Source organism: Pelodiscus sinensis, chromosome 5, assembly GCF_049634645.1.
Source record: "Pelodiscus sinensis isolate JC-2024 chromosome 5, ASM4963464v1, whole genome shotgun sequence".
Classification (NCBI taxonomy): Eukaryota; Metazoa; Chordata; order Testudines; family Trionychidae; genus Pelodiscus; species Pelodiscus sinensis.
The window spans coordinates 44221007-44243292 of NC_134715.1; the positions used below are offsets into that span (position 1 = coordinate 44221007).

Genomic DNA, 22286 nt, shown 5'->3' on the forward strand with positions numbered 1-22286 from the left:
TTGAACCACAAGCTAACACATGCTAAGCACACACCCAAACTATTAGGCCTACCCCTCTGAACATGGAACAACTGCAACAGAACAGAATGAGGAGGCAAACATCAGGCCCACGTGAGGGAGACCACCTCTTTATCCAGCAGCCAGATCGTCACTTCAGAGGCTGCTGCTCAAATCCCTTCTCAGGAACCTGTATCACCCACACATCTGGGTAAGCACTGGATTACAAAGGGCTTCAGCAATTAAACTTTGCCTAATGGCTACTTAATAACAATGACACAGCCTAAAGGTGATACAAGTCCCAAACTACTTTAGCTTATCCCTTAGGTCAGGGGTGGCCAACCTATGGCTCCAGAGCCTCATATGGCTCTTCAGGAGTTAATATGCAGCTTCTTACATAGGTACCAAATCCAGGGCTGGAGCTACAGGTGCCAACTTTCCACTGTGCCACAGGATGCTCACTGTTCAACCCTCAACTCTGCCCTAGGCACTGTTCCCCTCCACCTTTTCCCCCTAGGATCCTGCCACTTCCCAACTTCTCCACTGAGCCTATCACCCATGCTTCCCACCTCCAGTATCTCCCACTGAGAAAGAGCTGATCCCAGTGGACAGGAGGAAAAGAAGAAAGAGGCGCTGACCGGTGGGGCTCCCAGTGGGTGGGATGTTCTGAGAGTGGTGGTGGGGATACGATCAGGGCTGGTGACATAGAACTGTTGCTCTTCAGCAATGTGCATTGGTAAATTCTGGCTCCTTCTCAGGTTTAGGTTGATCAGTCCTGCCTTAAGTCCTTGACTAGGACTCACACATGAGAGAATGCAGAGCTCTATTCAAATCTCTTCTCCTCAGGCAGGAAGAACAACAGTGAACCAAGCTATGTCTACACGGCACCCATGTCGTGCAAAAAATATGCAAATGCTGTGAAGCATGGAATATTACTGTGCCTCATTTGCATAATTGAGTCTCTGTTTTTGTGCAAGAGGCTTTTGCAGAAGAGCCATTCTTCCTGAAAAAAATGCAGAAAAACAGCTGGTGCTCAAAAGCCTCTTACGCAAAAACTGAGCCTCATTAATTATGCAAATGAGGCATGGTGATATTCCACACTTTGCCTCATTTGCATACTTTTTGCACCACACGGGGCAGTGCAGACATAGCCCCAGTGTTTACCCCTGCCCAGATACTGATTTCTGCTTGTGATCCCTGATCAGGAACCACTTAAGTGCCAAAATCATTTTTCATGAGGTATCTTTGAATGTCCCACCAAACAATGAAGGTACGAGGGAGCAGAAGGCTGAGGCCTACCATGTAACTTTCAGCCTAGTTCTTAGAGAGCCTCACCTGTGGCTGCAGGCACGTGGTCCCAGCTCCCATTTCAGCATGGGAAAGCCATTAGAAAGGTGGGATATGTGCGGATGTATTGTGCACCCCTTGACATAACACAAGAGTCAGAGTGATCTGAGGAATCATAGGGTTGGAAGAGACCAGAGGAGGTGATAGAGTCCAACCCCCTGCTAAAAGAAGGACCAATCCTAACTAAATCATACCTCCCAGGACTTTGTTAGGCTGGGACTTAAAAACCTCTAGGGAAGGAGAGTCCACCACCTCCCTAGGTAACGCCACTCGCCTAGTGAAATAGTTTTTCCTAATATCCAACCTACACCTCTCCCACTGCAACTTGAGACCATTACTCCGTGTTATGGCATCTGTCACCACTGAGAAAAGCCTCTCTCCATCTTCTTTGGAACCCCCCTTCAAGTGGTTTAAAGCTGCTATCAAATCCCACCCCCTCACTCTTTTCTTGACTAAATAATCCCAAATCCCTGAGCCTCCCATAAGTAGTGCGCTCCAGCCCCTTAATCATTTTTGTTGCCCTCCGCTGGACTTTCTCCAATGTGCCCACATCCTTTCTGTAGTGGGGGTGAGGGGTCCCAGAATTGGACTCAGTACTCCAGATGTGGCCTCACCAGAGCTGAATAAAGAGGAATAATGACTTCCCTAGATCTGCTGGTAATGTTTCTGCTAATGCAACCCAATATGCCATTAGCCTTCTTGGTTACAAGGACACACTGTTGACTCATATCCAACTTCTCATTGATGGTAATCTCCAGGTTCTTTCCTGCTGAATTGCTATATAGCCAGTTAGGTCCTCAGTCTGTAGCAGTGCTTGTGATTCTTCCATCCCAAGTGCAGAGTCCTTGTTGAACCACGTCAGATTTCATTTGACCCAATCCTCCAATTTGTCCTGATCACTCTGGACCCATCCCTTCCCTCCAGTGTATCTACCTCTCTCCCTAGCTTAGTGTCATCAGCAAACTTGCTGAGGGTGCAATCCATCCCCTCATCCAAGTTATCGATAAAGATGTTCAACAAAACCAGCCCCAGAACCAACCCTTGGCACACTCTGCTTGATACGAACTGCCAACCAGACATTGAGCCATTGATCACTATCCGTTGAGCTTGGCAATCTAGCCAGCTTTCTATCTACCTGACAGTCCATGTATCCAATCCATACTTCAACTTGCTGGTCAGAATACTGTGAAAGACTGTATCAAAAACTTTGCTAAAGTCAAGGTGTATCATGTCCACTGCCTTCCCCATATCCACAGAGCTAGTCACCTTGTCATAGAAGGCAATCAGGTTGGTCAGGCTATTACTTGCCCTTGGTGAATCCATGTTGACTATTCCTGATCACTTTCCTCTCTTCCAAGTGCTTCAAAATAGATTCCTTGAGGATCCCCTCCATAATTTTTCCAGAGACTGAGGTGAGACTGGTCGGTCTGTAGTTCCCTGGTCTCTCCTTTTTTAAAAGATGGGCACTATATTTGCCTTTTTCCAATTGTCCAGGACCTGCCCCAATCACCACGAGTTTTCAAAGATAATGGCCAATGCCTCTGCAAGCACATCAGCCAATTCCCTCAGTACCCTCGGATGCATTAGATTCAGTCCCATGGATTTGTGTATGTTCAGCTTTTTAAAATAGCTCTTAACCTTTTCTTTCTCCACCAATGGCTGCCCACCTCTTTCCCATACCATGCTGCCTAGTGTAGTAGTCTAGGAGCTGACTTTGTCTGTGAAGACAGGGACAAAAAAAGCATTGAGTACTTCAGCTTTTCCTACATCATATGTCACTAGGTTACCTCTCCCACTCAGTAAGGGTCCCATGCTTTCCCTGACCATCTTATTTTTGCTAACATGCAATAAGACATGAATAGGCAGCAGGTTTAAACCATGAGAAGGAAGTTGAAGAGGGTTCACCTGCTGCCCAGTTGAATGCTCTAATCATTGGATTACAAGCTACAGTGATGAGGGCTCCCACATTTTTACCTGTAGAAGTTTTCCACTTTAACTAGCAATGGGGAGATGTAGTGCATGAGGCTCCCTCTCTAGGCTATGTTAACAGTTTACCCTTTCACATCCCTAGCCATTATAGTTTGGACCTTCATAACATCCACAGGTTGACTGTGCCTTGTGTGAAGAAATACTTCCTGTATTTGTTTTGAACCTGCTGCCTATGAGTTTCATTGTGTGACCCCCTAGTTCTTCTGTTACCTTCTTTATCCCCTTTCTCCACATCATTCATGCATTTATTGACACCTATCATCAGCCTCCCCCAACCCTCAGTCATCTCTTTTCCAAAAGTCCCAGTCTTTTTAACCTCTCCTCACAGAGAAGCTGTTCCATACCCCTATTCATTCCTGCTGCCCTTCTTGACATCTTTTCCAATTCTAATACCGGTTGGATGTCCCTGGTCCAGCACGCTCAGGACCCGACCAGTCCGAAAGAGGGAGTTTGCTGCACCCCTGGTCTGGCCTCCAAGCTGGTGGGGGGTGGGGAGGTAGATGGGGGTGCCGGCCTCTTGTCCGGGTCCCCTTCTGGCCACCAGCCCCTCTGCTGCCAGATTCCCATCTGGGCCACGCTCTCTGGTCCAGGGGCTCTCTGGTCCAACAACCCCTCTCCCCGCCTGTTGCAGCTGGTGATCTTCACAGTGCTGCTGTCCAAGGAGGGACTAGAGCACTTGGCCCGGGGGATGCTGAGAGCGCAGCGCGGCATTGCAGGGGTTAAAGCCGGGGGGCGGGGCGGGGGCGGGGCGCAGCAGGAGCAGACGCTGAAGGGGAGCCACGGAGCAGGCGCGGTGACTCACCTGGCCAGGTGCGCTCGGGACTTGCCGCCGGGCTGCGGAGAGGGGCTGGGGGCGCTGCGCAGGTGAGTTTCTGCTCGGGCTGCCCGCGTGCCGGGGCCAGCTCCTGCCTCTCCGGGCGCGCTGTGCAGGGCCGGGGAGGCTGGGCACGCGCTTCGCGCCCGCCTCTCCCCCCGGCTCGGCGCTCTGGGGCTGCCGGGCCAGCGCTCAGACCCTTCACTTCCCGCGGGCAGGTCGGGGGGGGGGGGGGCGTTGCTGGCGCCTGACCTGCAAAGACTCGCGGGGGCTGCATCGGTGCGGCGGGCTTGCTGGTAGAAAGGGGCCAAATCCAGACTCCCACTATTCTCCAGAAAATGGCTGGAGAGCGGCTTGTTCGTTCTTTCCTGCCACAGTCCTAGTCTCCAAAGCCCCCAGCCGCCCACCCAAATCCCGCCTGGCTTTACAGATACCGCACCTCTGGGTGCTGCTCCTGGGCGGGGTGCCCACGAAAGCTCATGATACTGTCTATATTCTTGTTAGTCTCTAAGGTGCTGTAGGGCCGTCTGTTGTTTAATGTGGAGTTTTTTTGCCATAATTTACTGGCATCTTTAAAAGAAAACTTCCTGCTACAGTGTGAAGAATATGAGTCCCCTTTCCAGCTCCCCTGGAAGAGGGTTCTCTTTCCTTCAAGCTGTTCCTTAGGACAAGGCTACAAGACTGTGCGATTAACACCCTTGCACTATAGTAGGCAATGCTTTTTTTTTTTTGTGGTGTGGGTTTAAAAAAAAAAGTGCTGGTACTCCAGGGGAAAAGTTGTTGAGCTCTGATTGGAGGTGCCTGTGCTGTGTACCAGGTAGTACCATCACAAAAAAAGCACTGATAGTAGGATATAGTATATGTTGGCTAGGCTGTTTGAGTCTGAGTTACACTCTCTTGTTTGTGGTTGTGGCTCTTCCAAGCTGGAAGCTTCAGGAAGTAAAGCTTTTCCATCAAGAACCAGAAAAGGTAATGGATAGCTAGTTTAATTAATCCTGTCTAGGGATACCAGGCCCTTAAAATCACACTAATCAGAGACACTCCCAGCACCTAGACACAATAAGGTGTGTTAAAGAGGTTGTGAGCCTTTGAGTGTCTTGGTGCTGGTGGGGTGGACTATAATGTTTTCTAAATATAACTGCTGAGGGGAAAAAAATCAAACCTGTAAGGTGAAGCAATTCAGCATCACTACTGATTGGTTAAAAAGATTAAAGATGTGGATAGGTAAAAATATTTTTCTGAGTTAAATATTGACTACTATTTTAAGATGGCATAAATGTCCCAAACTCATGCAATATACTCTTGATAACAGTTTGGTATGAACACTGCCTGCTTTGGGCAGGGAGCTGGATTTGATGACCTCCCGAGGTCCATGATCCTCATCAAAATGAAATCCCATGCCTTAACACACACAACTGATGGTAAAAGGGGAATAAGTCTGGCTCCATAATATTTTGTACTGAAAGAGAACTCACTGTATTCCCAGTTCCACTGGAAATGTTGAGTCATGTGCTTAACTCTGTGTTGGGGCCAAGAAGGATAATCTGTATCAGGTAGTAGTGACCTTGGCTTTGAGGAATGTCCTTATGTTTAATAAATTTCTTATTCATGTTACTGACACTTTTTAGATTTTAAAACTGTAACTTGGTAATGACTGAATTGAAAAGGAAAAAGTAAGCAATATGTTGGTGTTATTTTCAGCTTCTTTCACAGTAGCACAGAAATATTCCTGATACTCCCAGAATGAGCAAAACTTAGTTGTCTAGTTGAGGGTGATTCTAAATTTCCAGCTAAACTGTACTGGAAACCTTGTTTAAATAAGGCAACATAGAACTGATAATGGGGGATTTCTGTGGGAGTGAGGGCCCTTACTGTGGGTTTCATTATGATCGCTATTGAACGTATATGAATGTGATCAAACACGTATCCATACATGTTTACTTCCTGGTTTGGAAGTACTGAGCTAGAGCAAAGAGAGAAACAAAATTCTCGAGCTGTGATCCAGAGTATTTTCAGGTTTTGAGTGGAGAGTAGGCTGATCACTTGGTACAGGTCTGTGTTTTCAGTTGCAGAATTGTATTAAGATAGATGAAATGGTTACTTTGTTAATGTTAAATGTCCACATAAATAAGTGCTGTATTTGTTATGGGATGTAGTCTGCATAATTGTGAACAGGAAGTTCATTAAATCCTTTGACAAAAGTGGACCACAAAATTAGAGATCTTCTGCTAAACTGTGTGTGTGTGGGGGGGGGGGGGGTTGAGGGGATTGACTAGAAAGGTGAATTTAATGTTCTGCAGCAAGTTGAAATGTCATTAACATCATGTGTATACATATCAGAAATCTAAACTTTTTTAAATGTTTCACTTCCTTAATATCATTTAATTGTAATGAGGTCTGGAACATAGTAGGTTAACCCCTGGATTTCTGGAGATAATGAACTACAGGTCGAACCTCCCTTACCCAGCACCCTCAAGAGCTGAGTGGTCCCAAACCACTGAGTTTGCCAGACAATAGGAGGTCAAGGCTCCCAACCCAGCTGTAGGCTCTGCTTCTGGCTGGGGCTGCACTACCTGCCAATGTCGCCAGCCCTGATGGAGGCTGTGTCTCCTGCCATCCCAGCCCTGGACAGACTGGCCTATTGCCTACAGCCCTGGCTAGGGCTGCTGTCCCCACTGTTAGCCCTGCCTGGGGCTGCATCCCCCCACACCACACCAGCCCTGCCTAGGGCTGTTTTTCCCACTGCGCCAGCCCCAGGCAGGACTGCGCTCCCCACCTCAGCAGCCTTGGCGGGGTTGTATTCCTGGCCACTGGCCCTGCTGCCCCAACCCCGGTTGGGGCTGCACTACTTGCTATCAGCCCTTGCCAGGATTGTGCTCCCCACTGTGCCAGCCCTGCTGGGGATACGCTTCCCACAGTCAGCCCAGCCTGGCTGCATTGCTGAACCTGGCAAGCTAGGGGTCTCTGGTCCAGCAATAGCCGTGGTCCTGCCAGACCACAGATGATGTCAAACTAGAGAGTCCCAGATTTTAGAGGTTCAAACTGTAGCTGGAACCCTGTCATTGAAAAAGTACAGGTTGAACCTCCCTGGTCCAGCACCCTCGGGACCTGACCCGTCCCAAATAAGGGAATTTGTTGGATAAGGAGAGGTCCACTGCCACCCGCCTCCCAGGACACTGTCCCTCCCTCCAGCTGCTCCATTCTAGCCCTGCTGCTACAGGGCTTGGGCTTGGCTCTGTCCCACTTCTGTCAGCTGGCTGGGGCTCTCAGCTGGAGCTCCTCAGCCGCCGCTGCCCTGTTTCTTTTGGGGTCGGGGACTCCATGGTTACCCTGTGCCTGGTTGGGACTCCTTGGCTGCCCCACTGTGCCATGCCCAGCTGAGGCTTCTCAGGATGGGGCTCACCAGTCCCAATAGTGCGGCTCCCTGCCACTGCACTCCCAACTGGCTCTCACTCCCAGGCGCTGGGGCTCTCTAGTCCAGCAACATCAGTGATCCTGCCAGACCATTGATGATGTTGGACCAGGGAGTCCTGGATTTAAGAGGTTCAACCTGTATTATGTATTGCTAAATGTTACAGTAAGGATAATATTGTAACTTCAAGGCATAGCTTCTTAATATGGAAACAATACATCTAAAACATGTTGAAAACCTGCTGCAATCTGCATCTTGTTATAGTAGTTATTAGCAATTTTATTTCATATACTGGAGCAGTATAATCATTAATTTTGGGTCTGAATAACTGCCTAAATCATCACTGAAAGAACAAAACTTGGCTTCTAATCGAAGTTTAAGAATAAAGGGGAAAAATTGGCAGCAGATGCTACAAGTAAGATTTCTCTCTCTAGATTCTCTTGGTTCAGAAACCCCTTCATGTATGCATTTAAAAACAAGGTTTTTGTAGTGCGTGAATGACTTTGACATCCACTTTTCTCCTTGTATTTTTTTTGCACATCTTCTGGCTCAACCATAAAAAGATAAGTTCCATGTACATAGCAAAGTAGAATGTTTGACACTGTTGTCATAGTAGATCCTCATGCTATTAATGGCAAGGTATGTCAACAATTTGTCAGATACTTGTTGAAGTGCTAATCCTCTTGCACCTTCCTTCTGTTTAGGCCAGGGAAAACAGGCTGGCTCTCTTCGTGAAGGATTCTTGTGTGTCTTCCTAAAATCACGTAGTGTGTGGATGAATAATAATGGATCGCTACAGATATTTCATCTTTAACCAGAAAAGCATGGTTGTGCTGGGGCTCTTGCAGATAGCCTGTGCTACAGTGTGTGTCGCCAGTGGTTTGATGGAAGGCACCTTAAGAACAGAGTCAGCACTGAGTAAAATCAGAGCACCCATCTGGGCTGGAGTGGTAAAGTTGCACATCTTATTTTTCTGCTTGTTTCTGTCCTGGTGGGGGTAACAGTTCAGATATTGGCTCCTTTTGGGAGAAACTTCTGCTGACTCTTCCCAGCATGTCTCCTGAATGCAGTGTTCGTCCACTGCTCTGCAAACAAGAGTGGAGAGGTACTGGGAAAGTATTTGGGGATATTGGGTGGTGAGGAAGAAGACTTGGAGCATGTCTTGTTGATCTAGTCCCTGCCGAATTCAGCTTTTATCATATGATGTGGGATGATTTAGAAGATGAGGCTGTGTGGAGTTTCCATTTTGAAAGTTGCAAGCAAAAGTATAAAGCTAATGACAGTATTGGAGTTCAGTATAGTGGTGGGACACACAAGACCTCTTCATTTCATAAGAACGATTCAGTGCCCATGTAACACAGCTGAATTTTTCATTGAGAATGTATGTAGTAAGAGTACAACAGTATCGTAATTTTGGTTTTTAACCCTATGATGGGAGGGCAGCACTGATTTCATTAATAGCGGTGAAAGCTTAATTGCATCAAAGCTTTTATAGTGTTCTGAGCAGCTCAGATTCATAAGGTTTCCAATAAGAAAATATACCGAGTATTCAAAAGTAACCTTCCGTGGCTACAGCATATTATGATTGGCATCATTGCTGTACAGTGGTGATACCTTCTTGGGCTTTTGTTTTTGTGGGGCTGCTTCAGAAGCATAGGTTCTCTATTAACCTGGCAACCTGCTCTGACTAGAAGCAGATGAGCCTGGGCTCATCAGTTAACCTTCATGGTTACATGCAGGCCCGCCCACTCCCTTCATGTAACAGCTGAAATTTTCAGCTTTTACACAGTTATTTAAAAACATTTTAACATCCATACCCACCAACCCACTAATACATTCTCATGATGGGAGCATATATGAGGTTTCAGGTGGATTGACTGAAGATTGGCAGTTACGGAGGGCATCAAAACTTGTGGTAATGGAGATTTATCTACAGTCTCTCCTTAATATCTTCAGCATATGCTATAGAAGTTAATGGAATTTAAATTTCTATGTAATTTATAAATGTGCTGACACCTGGTGATAAGTTTTCCTATACAGTAGGCTATCTACTAAAGAGAACTGTCACTTTTCCAAAAGCAAATGGCTTTTAATTACCAAGATAATTATGTTCTAGTTACATTTCAGCTAGTGTGAAAAGTGTAACACTGCTGAAATGTGAACTCTGATTCCAAACTTATAAAGCAAGGCTGGAATAATGGCTAGTTTGATACCAACTTTCACTAGGAGACTATATTTCATTTTCTAAAGAAGTGGAGAATGCCATTCCTTGAACTCCAGGATGTGCACCATAAAACCACGAAACTTGAAGTTTCACAATTATTGTGACACAATGTGTGTGCTCTTTGTAAGCTCATTCTTCTTAATCAGGGAGCAAATGTCCTAGTTCTGTGAGATAACTATGAATTTAAATAACCTTGTGAGTGCTTATAATTTAAAATGATTCCTTATGGAACATGTTTTTCAGAAACTTGTTATACCCAGTATAGTAGCATAACTTTTTAGCATACTTTCTTTCCAGTTGCCACATCTGTTATTTTTAACATGCAGGTCATGTGTGTTCCTGGAATTCTGGCTTTATTTTCTTCCCAGAAAAAGAATCCAATTCTTGTAAGTTTGTAGATTTTTTTTAAAATTATTATTATTATTATTATTATTGAAAGGGGTGGGGTGAAAGAGACATCTTTTGTAAGCAATATTACATTGGTAATAGCTTGGTTCTTTTTCTTGCCTCTTGTTTCTAAATCCTGATGTAAGAGCCTCATTCTGATTTCTGTGTAGCAGTATTGCATTATGTGGAAAAATGAGAATCTCTCAGCATTTACGGATTAGTTACTTTAGAATATATGATTTTTCTTATTTATGACTTGTTTTAGATACCTTCAAGCTCTGATTTTTTTTTTTAGCTGTTGCTTTTGAATGTACTTGAGAAATATTTTCAGAAATGTAATTTGTTTTGTGGAACAATATAGTACAATAGAAATTAAAATGAAACGTGTAAAGAGCCTGCTTTTTGACTTTCTGGCCAGTTAAACTCCAAAAGGATATGTTCTAATTTGTAAGTGAACTACTTAATGAGTGAACTACTAAAAGACTGTTTGGGTTTTACTTAATCTAATTGCTCTAGCAACAAACACATACCTTTGTACTCAAGATGTAATATTATAAGGAATATATAATATAGAGGTGGCTGTGGCTTAGAGATACTTGTTGAACTTGACCATGGTTTCATAAGTCTTCCTGTTACTGTCCTACGTGAATAACCTATCACTGTGAAGCTTTAGGATCTGCTGTAAATGATTTTCTTTTGATCCTGATTTTTACCTCAATATTCAAGATAGGAAAGCTAGATCTGATAAAGTGAATCAGACAAGGGTTTCCTGAATTGTGTGTCTATTAAAGGAGGGGGGCGGCAAACAGCTGGTAAAAATAGCAATGAGTATTGTGGGGAGCTCGTGATGCATTGATGTCTTGGTACAAATTCACTGGGCTTCCATGTGGTTTTAGCTTAGTCTATCTTTCGAACAAGCCTCAATAGAATGCAATCACTGCAGAACTGAGAATGTTTGACATCTGAAGTTACTCACATTTGATTGTTAATACCTTTCAGATTAATACCTTTCAGAATGACTTATTAATTTTAAAGGAAAATAGACAATGCACTAACTTTTCCTGTCCCTGACCCCATATTTTCCTTGAATTTTTTTCCTTATACAGGTGAATGCAATGATAGTAGCTTCTCTGTTTTCTTGTTTTGCCACCATCATTGTAGTTGTGTATGCTTCCCTAACTTTAAGCTATGGTGAAGAAGATGAAGTGTTCATACATATGCCAGTCCATGTTGTTCATACGGTGAGTGCTAGTATTTTATGACAAAATTGTGCTTCCTTCTATAGGAATGCAATCCAAATTTCACACTTCCTTTCAATATGTGCAAAGCAGGCATACACAAACAGTTCTAAGATCAGTTTATTATTGATGAATGCAGGAAGCTCTGTGGTTCTCTGGAGGATCACAGGATAATCTTCTGCTAGCACTTGCCACTGTCCTAGAGAGAATACAGAACTAGATTGGACTGCTGGCTTGTTCTGATGGGAATTGTTAGAATCCTGGACTCGCATCTTAGGAAGCGTCAATTACAGGAATATCAAGGAATGAGATGGTCAAAATGTTAAGTGCATGGGGTCTTCTTCACAGAGTGATCGTATAGTGGTGAAGATCTGGGTTCTTCCCTGTGGAACACAAATGCTTTGGAGATGTTTTCCATTAGATGGGAATCCTTGGTGGCTGTTTCTGTATGTAGAGTATATAACTGGAGATTTGGTACAGATGAAGTCTTTGATATGAAATTGAGTTTAGGAGAAATGGAACAGGAAGAGTTAAGAGCAAATCTGCCAACATTCTAACTTAATTTGAGCTAAATCCCTTTACCCTCTTGGCCGTAGAATCCATTTGTGCAATTTTTATTGGATCATGGAGACACACAGGCATACAAATCAAGATTGAGGCCCATTGTGCTAAGATATACAGAAAAAAAAATTAGAATACTTGTCCCAAGTTTAAGAAAATGAATGAATGGGACAGGAAAGATTGACATTAGCTTGAGTTTATAAAAAATATTATGGGCTCGTATGTGAACAAATTACAAGATCACTCAGCAATTTCACTAAACTGCAGTAGAGTCTAGGGCTGAATGAAAAGATTGAGTCCCAACTCCATCAAAGCTTGCAATATGACTTAACTTCTCTGCACCTCAGTTTGCATAACTGTTAAAAATGGGAAAAGTATAAAAATATTTACCCATCTCCATTAATGACTTGAGTCATGGATGTAAAGCTCTAGAAGTAAAAGGTCATGTCTTTTGAATTATCAGGCCACTTAAGTACCTATATTTAGGTGCTGATGTTTAGATCATTGCTTCTGCAAATTTTCTGCCACTATCTGGTCTCTTGATACAAAATCTTTTTAGTACCATTATAACCTAGGATGATTGTATTTATGAAAACCATATAAATAGATCCATTTACTACTTACTGCAGGCCAACTTGCTGATGTCATGCTGTGTAGATGTGATGTGTCCCTCTATGGACAAAGATGATTAGGGGGATGGTCCTTCTGTATTTATTTTGCTGACCCTTTTCCTGAATCAGTACAACTATTTCTAAAGCTGTTAGTCAATGCTGGAGTACAGCACTGTTGGGACAAGGTGTTAAATACACTGAAGTTTAACCAATACCTGATGATTTCAAACATAACAATATAATACAAAACTGATAAGAAATTGTTTCCATTGCAGAGGGTAGTACAAAGAGACAAATACAGAAGGGAAAGGTGTGTCCTGTGGAAATCAGCAATGTTCATTTTAATCTTAAATGAAACATGCTTAGAAAATATAAATTCTTAAACTATTGTAATCCCTTGTTGACATGTGGAAGTAGTTTTTTACAATGAAAATAGTAAATACACTTCAGAGTATTCAATCGCTAATCAAAATTGGGTTTTTTTGGAAGTTAAATTTACTGCATTGTTTATCCCTCTGATGTTTCTTTTGTTTCTTTTACAGAAGTTTGTGCTTAGTAAGGTTGTCAAAGGAGCCAACATAACAATGCTAATTGCATCTATCTGCAGTGCTACCATTGTGCTGGTTATTGCTTATGTAGGCTGCCGAAGTCTTCCACGTTGTTCGTGTTATGACAATGTAACTGGAATGGTATGGAAGTGCTGACTTTAACTTAGTTTCTAATTATATTGGATCATATGTGGTACATAGGGGGAAAACGTGTGGATTGGAGTAAATGCATTAGGGTATGTCTAACCTACCCTCGGCTTCTGAAAGAAGATATGTAAATTTGGCATGAATTTGCATGGCTTCTTCCGATCTCTTTTTTTGGAAGAGGTTTTTTCTGGGCACATGCAGCAGCTATATGGGGGGGGTTTACGTAACTTTCCCCTCCCCCCTTTGAAAGAACCCTGTAAACCTTTTTTTAAGGAATAAGAGTTCTTTTGAAAAAGGGAGAGAGGGTTGCATGATAAACCCTGTCTAGACAGGTTTTTTTTAAACCCTTTCTGAATAAGGGATCTTTCAGAAGCCGAGGGTAGTCTAGACGTGCCCTTGGTGATTTATGTGATTGGTTTATCTGAGCTCTACATGCTAATCTGCCTCCACCATGGCTAGTTCTAATAATTCAAATTGTCAGTGCCATACCCTTTTTCCTCTTCAAAAATGGAACTGTCAGTTTCCTGCTGCTTTCCCTCCAGTTTTCCCTATGTAATCCACTCCTTTTTCTCCCCCCAAACTCCTGAAAATTACATTGCCCTTGAGACATTGGAGAGTCCTGATCTGATGAAAGGCAGAAGGCCTGATGTCTTCTTGTAAACCCCTGGGCTACGTCTACACTGCAGGCTTTTTGCCCAAGAACAGCTGTTCTTGCGCAAAAACTTGCCGGGTGTCTACACTGCACGTGCGTTCTTGTGCAAGTAAATTTACAGTACAGCGTTGGAAAACAGGGCTTCTTCTGGAAGAGTTATTCCTCTCCCCACGAGGAATAAGCCCTCTTGTGCAAGAGCTCTTCCACAAGAAGGCAGTGTAGACAGGCAACATGATTTTCTTGCGCAAGAAACCCCAATGGCTAAAATGTGCAAGAAAGCTCTTATGGCCAAGAGAACATCCACACTGCCATGGATGCTCTTGCGCAAAAGCACATGGCAATGTGGACGCACTCTTGTGGAAGACCTTTTGCACAAGAACTCTTCTGCAAAACAGTTCTTGTGCAAGAAGCCTTCAGTGTAGACGTAGCCCTGGAGATTAAGATGTCTTTATGAACTTGAGCTGACAGAGGAATTCCCTAATGTTCTGAAGTTTCAGATGGGTGGCTATGTTAGTCTGTAATAGAAAACACTTTAAAAAACAATGAATAGTCCTACAGCACCTTAGAGACTAAGCAAAAATGCAGCTGGTATAATGGGCTTTCGTGGGCACAGCCCAATCATCTGAAGAAGTGGGTTGTGCCCATGAAAGCTCACTATATTGCCAACAGTTTTGGTTGGTCTCTAAGGTGCTACAGGACTATTGGTGGCTTAAGTTTATTCTAATGTTCTAAGACTACTTTTCCTAGTCCTGAGAGGTCTCAAGGCATCAGATTTCTATTGGTAGATATGGAAAAGCATTTTTGGCGGTTTCTGAAGTGTCTGTAATAGTCACCTCTCTTTTTTTTTTTTTTTTTTTAAGGGCCTGTACAATTGTATTTGTAAACCACGCTGCTCTTAATTTTATCCATTGGTACATTTAGATATTTTATAAACGCTGCACTTCCTATAAATAAAACCACCATAAGTTAAAAGGATTTTACTATCACTTGTTTGGGATGAACTGCATAAGTTCTGAGTAAGGTGTAATCCCATACTTCTGCCAGTAACACTTCTTGTGCCATAAATACCCCTTTAACCTTATTTGTCTTTGTGCATCCACTCCAGTAAAGCCAGTCAGGTACAAAGACATGATTTTCAGGAAAACTCTCCCTCTTGTGTCAAAGCTGCAAACTTTGAAAATGTTCAACCAGCAAGATCATTGGCCAAGCAGATTTCATTAAGGATCTGAGTTATTCTATTATAAAGATCTCTCCAAATATTTTGACTGCAGTTTTCTAGCTGACTTGCCTGATTTTTAAATTAGTGTAGGGAAGGAGGACTTCTAGTGGATTGAATAAGCAACTTGTACAAAATCACATTTCCCCCCCTATTTTATCAGAAGATAAATATAAGTTGACTGCATGACACATCAAGAAAAAGGATTTGTATAATGTATCAGGCTATAGTAAATGCATGTCAAAAATGACATGTAAATTAAGTGCTGAATATCACTTTAGTTCCATATATTAAACTAAGCCTTCCTTTGGAAGAAAAGGGGATAATAAATCTAGTACATTAATATTAGCCTTGTTTCAAATAAACTACAATAGACCTTGCAAATGGAGGTTGTAACTCTGAAGAGTTCATAACTCTAAACAAAACATTGTGGTGGTTCTTTTGGAAGTTTACTGAACATTAACTTAATACAGCTTTGAAACTTTATAAAAGAAAAATACTGTTTTCCCCGTTGTGTGTGTGGTTGGTTGGTTTGGTGTGTTTGTTTGTTTGTTTGTTTTGTAATTAACATGCTACTGTCCTGTATCTGCAATTTTTTGTGCGCGCTGTCACCTGATTGTGTACCTCTGGTTCCAGTTGAGGGGTGTGGTTGACTGGTGAGTTCATAATGGTAGTGCTTGTAGCTCTCAGGTTCTGATGCACACTCAAAATCAAAGTTTACTTTTAAAGATAATTTCTAAATTGGATTATAAGATTGCATAAGAAAATCCATTTTTGACTAGCAATAGAAAGATAACCACAAATCTCATTTGCAGGAATGGTTACAACCTGGTGAGGATCAGCAGCAGACTGTGGAACTGGTTTGCACTATGCAAAGTAAGTAACTTTCTTCTCCCTTCCAACTCATGAATATGAATCACAGGCCAAATCCTGATAGTGACTGAAAACTAAGAAACTCTGGATTAGTTATAAGAGGTGGGTATTTACAGGGCTCGACAAACTGTGGCGAGAGCAACTCGCCAGCCCTGCACCATGCATGCGCCAGACTGGCACTGTGCATGCGCGCAGTGCCAGTGAATGGGGCGCACGGTGCGACTGGCTGAAATCTACTCACCACGGGCGAGTAGGAACAGCGGTTTGTCGAGCCCTGGGGATTTAACTAATCAAGTAGTTGATTAGTCAATAGGAAACCTACTCAGTCCTGGCTTGTGCCGGGAACAGGCCCAAACCTTGCTGTGGCTCTGCAATTAGTCGACTACTCCCTTACATCCCTATTTTGGATTTTGTCCAAGAAGCTACAATGTGTTGTTCGTTTTTTCCCTCCCTTTCTCTCCCCTCCTAGGCTATGGAGACAGAATCTTTAATTCTCCAGTGCAATTTCCTGATCAAGACTTGGATGCAGATGAAGAACTATCCAAGCCACCTCCTTATATCAGACTTGCTTGAAGAAAGGCTAAGAATTGTAATGCTAATAGACTGGAGAACTTGCCTTACATTCTGCTACCTTTTTTAAAAGACTTTTTAACAACAATCTGTGCACTTTTTCTTGGCGTCTGTAACCAGGAAAATACTGAATGCACAAAGTTCAGTGAAGAGGACAATGCAGTTGTCTATACACTCATGGATGAAAAGATCCTACATGTTCTTAGACTGATTTAGGTTTTGCACAGTTAAAATACCTCATCTCTTCTGGGATGTGTGAACATCTCCCATAGCTTTTATATGAAATCTATATTTTTAAGTCTAGATGATAATGGAATTTGTTTTGCGGCTTCAATTTGGAAGTACTAGCTTTAAACATTCAAATATTGAATCTTATGTAGGTTGAATTAACATTTTAAAACATTCATTTTTTTCTGAAATAACTTTTTCTGCCTTTTAAAGAAGTTATACTAGAATGAAGGAGCCACTTATTGTTAGACATAATTATTTTTATTTTTGTGGAGTGCACTGGATATTCAGCCAACTTCTTTAATCTTTCTTGGGAAACTAACTAGAATGTCTGGTATTAAAACTTGAAACCTATTCAAATGTGCCTATCAAATTATGGATTCAGTTTTGTTTAAAAATTCTTATTTATATTTTATCAATGGGTACATAATAAAACAGGATTTTAAGTAGATTTCTGGCTTGTTCTTATCAGTGTCTTAATGTGGTGAGAATTTTATTCACATCAGTTAATCGCATTTGTGAAATGCTGCAACTTTGTTTAACAATTAGCATATCTGCATATCCAGTCCTACTTGCGGGAAGAGGGGGAGAGAGAGAGGGAGAGACTCACTCACTCACTGTATTCGTTTACAAATCCTGCTTTTCTTGTATAAACAAATCTGTCCTTTAAGTAGATAATATTTGGTTTTGGAACTAACTAAAGTTGTAGCCCTAACACTAGAATTCCAGTATGCTACTATCCATCTTCTTTAAAATGGATGTTAAATTCCTATAAGATGTTAATGAAATAAGTGAAGTGGTTTAATGCTCTAAAAATTCTATATTAGCCTAGCCACAGCCAGACTCGTTCTCTAACATTCTCTTTCAGCATGACCTGCAAGATCTGCATATATTTGGTGGTTTGGTACATATGCTTCTGCCCTCTACATTCACCGTAAGGTATCCTGTGTGAGATGCAAAGGTAGCAGGCTTATGTCTGTGACACCTGTGGTGCTAAATCAACTTTCCAGATAGACACACAACTTCAAAATGTATTTTATTCCACCCTTTGCTCTTGTTTCAGTTTGTCAAACAGAAATGCACCTAAAGCTGGTTTTGTACAAATTCTAGCACTAGCAACTTAGTGTCTATACCAAGTGCCTATCAATTAATGTATACTAATTTCTCATTGGCTAGTACTCCTGAGGATGGAATACAAAGTCCAATAAATCTTTTAGTCTGTAACCAAATATCTTAGAGTAGCAACAGCCAAGCATTTAACTTTGTGGTGGTGGTGGGTTAATGCACTAACCTTGTAACTGCAAAACTGGATAATAAATTGATATTTGACAGGTCTCATCCAGGTATCGATCACTTACCCGTCATAATCATGCTAAGGATTGTAGTGACGCAGTAGTTATGAGCAAGCTAATGCCATCTCTGCCTATCGGTGGAAATGGAATCATTTAATAAGGTTGGCCTTCTGTCTGCTCCACTTATCCTTAAGCAAAGAAGGTTTTGGAACTGAATGTATTGTATAGGGGAGTAATACCACTATTGCTTTAGGGCCTTATTTGATAGACCCTGCAGCTCATTGGGTTATATCTGTGCCCTGTGAAACATTTTATTTACTGTTGCTCATGCATGGGGTTGCCTGATTCTGCTGGTTTCCATCCACGTAGTTATTTTCCAACCAGTATTAGTGACACACACAAAGCAATAGCACATGAAGTGAAGCTAGATTTTTAAGTTCACTGACCCCTAAATAACTATTTGGGTCTTGACTCTAATTCTAAAAACAGAGAACAGAAAATGATGTGCGGTGCCATGTTTTAGTACAACAATTGGCAATGAGCGGTGTCAACAGACACAAATCATCAAGCATTTCTTCTAGTCCTAGAAAGTTTATGGAAGAGCTCAAAACAATTCATCTAGTTTACCCAAAAAAATCGATGGGATTTATCACAGTATTAGCTGCCATCACAAATCCATTGAGGAAAGTGAATAAGATTCCTTGATAAAAATGGTGTTTAACAAACTGAGCCAAGTTTCATTGGCCTTTATTCTAAAATGGCATGTTTCGCTATAAAGGGACATCTCAGAAATTTTAGACCCCAGAAAAGCACTACTCAGCTACTTCTGTCCTCTCTGTTTGGAAGTTATGAATCTCATCCAGAAGACTGATAACCTGATTAATGCTAAAAAGGGATCTGACTTTAGAGTAATTCAACTAACTGAGTTAAAATTAGTCTACCAAGCAATTAAATGTGGGTTTCAGTTTCTGTAATTGATGCTGTTGGTGTAACATTAACTAACAAAGGGAAATGAAAAGGGACAGACATTCCATTGCTTGCAGTACCTTGCTATATATGCAACATAGAAATGCTTACATTACAGTTGAATTGAGAACCGCTCATCAAATTAAGGTTCAGAAGCTGACTTTTAGAAAAGGCAGATACTGGGCTAGTGCCTCAGCTCTTGTGAATCAGTGTGGTTCCATTGGCATGAATGGAGCTTCTGTGGTGTGCATAAGTTGGGGATTTGACCTTCAGTGCATGCAGTGTTGCAGGGACTCGAGGCCTTGTTCCCTTTTGCACACAAGCTCCTTGACAGACTCTGCTGGAAATGTAAAAAAGGGCTTAATTAGGTATGAATTATTCTCCCATACTTTTCAAGGCACATCAGTGAAAAGAATTAGGTCCCCTATACTTCATAAATAAAAATGTGTAATTAATTTTCTACATCTATTCATTGCCTGTGGGTATAATTTCAACATGGTTATTATGGTATTACTATGGGAATATCTCTGAACTACCCTACAGCTAGTAATGTATGACAGTGATATCTTTCTGTTAAGGAAAAGTGACAAGCTTCAACAAAACTTCTGCATAAGCTTTGTAACCATTTAGTGTCACACCTCGCCATTCCTAACTGCCTAGCTCTGAATAAAATATATTAATGGCTACAGCTTCTGGCCCTATATTTAGTACCCTGCTTTACACCCCTCCTTTCCTATAGTGCTCTGACATTTCATGTTTTCCCTCCTTCCGCGCTTTCTCTGATGAGATACTCAGACATACTTCTGGCTAGAAATTCCCTTTTCTCTAGCTTCATTTGCTCCTTTGAGGCCAGGAATGGGAAATAATTTTTAATGGGAGAGGTCATGCCAAGATTTTGGTAAGTGATTAAGTGCTGCACTTCTGCGGAGGGCATGTGGGGTCTGGGCTGGTGGGTGGGTTGTAGAAGGGATCTTGGGATAGATGACTGGGGTGCAGAAAGGAGTGTGGGATCTGGGAGGGAGTTTGGGTGAAGGAGGGGGTTATGATCTGGGGCAGAAACTTGTGGTGAAGGGTCCAGGAGGAGTTATGGGTATAGGAGAGGATTCTGGCCTGGGGAAAGGGTGTAGAAGGGGATGCAGAGTCTGGGAGGGAGTTGTGACTTGGAGGAGGTGGGGGGAGGGGATACAGAGAGGTTGAATGGTGGGGCAGATAGTTGTGGGGAGATAGGGGTAGGGTGCCAGAGGCAGGCTCTGGCTTACCTAGGCGGCTCCTAGCCAGTAGTTCTGCAGACTCTCTGCCTGTGTGTTGGGAAGCTGCTTCACCTGGCTCAGCACAGGGAGAGAGGGGCGGCGGGGAGTGAAGAGGCTTCAGTCCTGCTGTGCCCTCAGCAAAATTTCTCAGCTCCTATTGACCAGAAACTGGCCAATGGAAGCTGGAGGATTTTGCTAGGGTGTGGGGACGGAGCGAAGCTTTCTTCTCCCTATCCAGACTGTACAGCAGTTTGCAGTCTGCTGTTTAAAGTGGCTGCAGCTGCTGTCTAGTAAGGGGGCTGGATCTGGTGGCTTGGAGGGCTGGATCTGGCCCACGAGCTGCCTCTTGTCACCCCTGCTCTAAGCTCTTTCATGGGAGCTGGATTCTTGTGCCTCAGGAACTGACGTCCCTGCCTTTTTTACATTTCCAGCAGAGTGTTGAGGAGCCTGTATGTAAATGAGAGCCAAGCCTCGAGTCCCTGCCTAGGCTTAGAGTTCCTGCAAAGCTGCATGCATTGAGAGAGCTGTTCCTTCCTACCCATAATCTATTACACATGCAGAACAGAAAGTGGTGTCAGCCGGGCCACAAAGGCTCAGCAGAGAGAGCCGGCTGTACCCAAAAGAGGGTGGGACAGTGCAGCAGTAATGCTGGTGAGATGGGGAATCTGCCCTGGAGAGGGAGGTAGTTAGCTGCCTCAACTGGCAAGGCAGCTACTGGCCTGGGAAAGGCATTTTATTCAGGCTGTTTTTCCTCATTGTTCATTGAACTTTACAAAGGGGTAGCTGATATTTTGAATATAAATGGATTTACATAGCAGCCTAGGGATAGGATCCAGCCAACCTGTCCAGAGAACAGTGTGTGGAGTTGGGGCTGGAATTGCCTTATCTCATGTATTACAATGTGCTCTCAGCTCAATCAAGGTTGTGTTAGTGCAAAGTCCAATTTAGTGATTTGGGCAGCCTGACAGTGCTCCTGCAACACGCTAATAACTGCCTAGCAATGATAAGAATGAATGTCAAGGTAGGGGAACAGGAAAGCCTTCTCTGATGAATGGGAGGGGCAATGCCCTTTTCTGGACATTCCAGCTCTTTGGTTAACTGAAGTCTGTTCAGTGGTTTACTGTTGAAACCAAACCCTAGCTATCTTGCCTGTAAGAGTTAAAACCATAAACAGTGGGTCCTAGGGAGTTTCCAGAAATGGTAGGGAAGCAGGAAGTGAGTTGGCAGGAGGCAAGGAGAGCCAATGGAAACAGAATGTGGGTTTTTGAATTGAAAATAGTGACCCCTTACTGTTTCAATCTGTGACCAGAGACGAGCTGGGAAACATGAACTGAGCCAGGGAGCAAGACATGGAATAGCCAGTGAACATCCAGTGACATCAAGATTTTGCTAATATGTGAAGGTTGCTGCTTGAGACAAGTACAAACTTCTTGTATTTGGATGGGTTGAGAACGACACTTGTTATTAATAGTCCCAAAGATTGAGGAGCCATGGGCATACTGGGAACAGAGAGAGACTGTGATTTTGATTGAGTAATTATTGAAATGATTGAAAGCGTTTTTTTCTTTACACTCTGTTAATAATAGGAAGTTATTTCATTCAATCTGGGTTGTGTGTCTTGCTCTGTGTAGTTTGTTATACCAGCACATTATGCATCATTCATTTGTCTAAATTGCAGAGAACAGATTTTAGGAAATTCTCCAATATGTTGTTTAATTGAGATTGTGCAGCTGAGATCAAGGAATAGATGTCATGTGATCACTGGAATCCATGGTGCTTCACAAGCTGCATTGATTAAGCTATTCAGAAAGATGAATAGGAGTCCTGAGTTGGATTTACAATGCAAACAGAAAATGGCATTTTTTTTCTTAAGGGGAAGAGACTGTAGATCTGATTCTCACTTACACCAATTCCTTTTTTCACCCATCAAGCAGCAAAAATGAGCTTTGATATAACTGAAAATC

The 22286-nt window shown here is 42.7% G+C and overlaps 1 protein-coding gene across 1 annotated transcript; it reads left to right on the forward strand.

Annotated features, from left to right (window-relative positions):
* Positions 1–4101: 4101 nt before the first annotated feature.
* LOC102461891 (uncharacterized) lies at positions 4102–17265 on the forward strand. Its single transcript, XM_075929929.1, has 7 exons — positions 4102–4197; positions 8264–8509; positions 10110–10169; positions 11277–11411; positions 13123–13269; positions 15959–16019; positions 16486–17265. Exons 2-7 carry the CDS (start codon positions 8345–8347, stop codon positions 16587–16589), a joined length of 672 nt encoding a protein of 223 aa, XP_075786044.1. The 5' UTR covers positions 4102–4197; positions 8264–8344; the 3' UTR covers positions 16590–17265.
* The last annotated feature ends 5021 nt before the right edge of the window (positions 17266–22286 follow it).

Bases quoted from the DNA above. Each gene is read 5' to 3' on its own strand.
- LOC102461891 (XM_075929929.1), top strand. From the start codon at position 8,345: ATGGATCGCTACAGATATTTCATCTTTAACCAGAAAAGCATGGTTGTG. The intron at 13,270-15,958 runs GTATGGAAGTGC...TCTCATTTGCAG, and splicing joins ATGACAATGTAACTGGAATG to GAATGGTTACAACCTGGTGA. The intron at 16,020-16,485 runs GTAAGTAACTTT...CTCCCCTCCTAG, and splicing joins ACTGGTTTGCACTATGCAAA to GCTATGGAGACAGAATCTTT.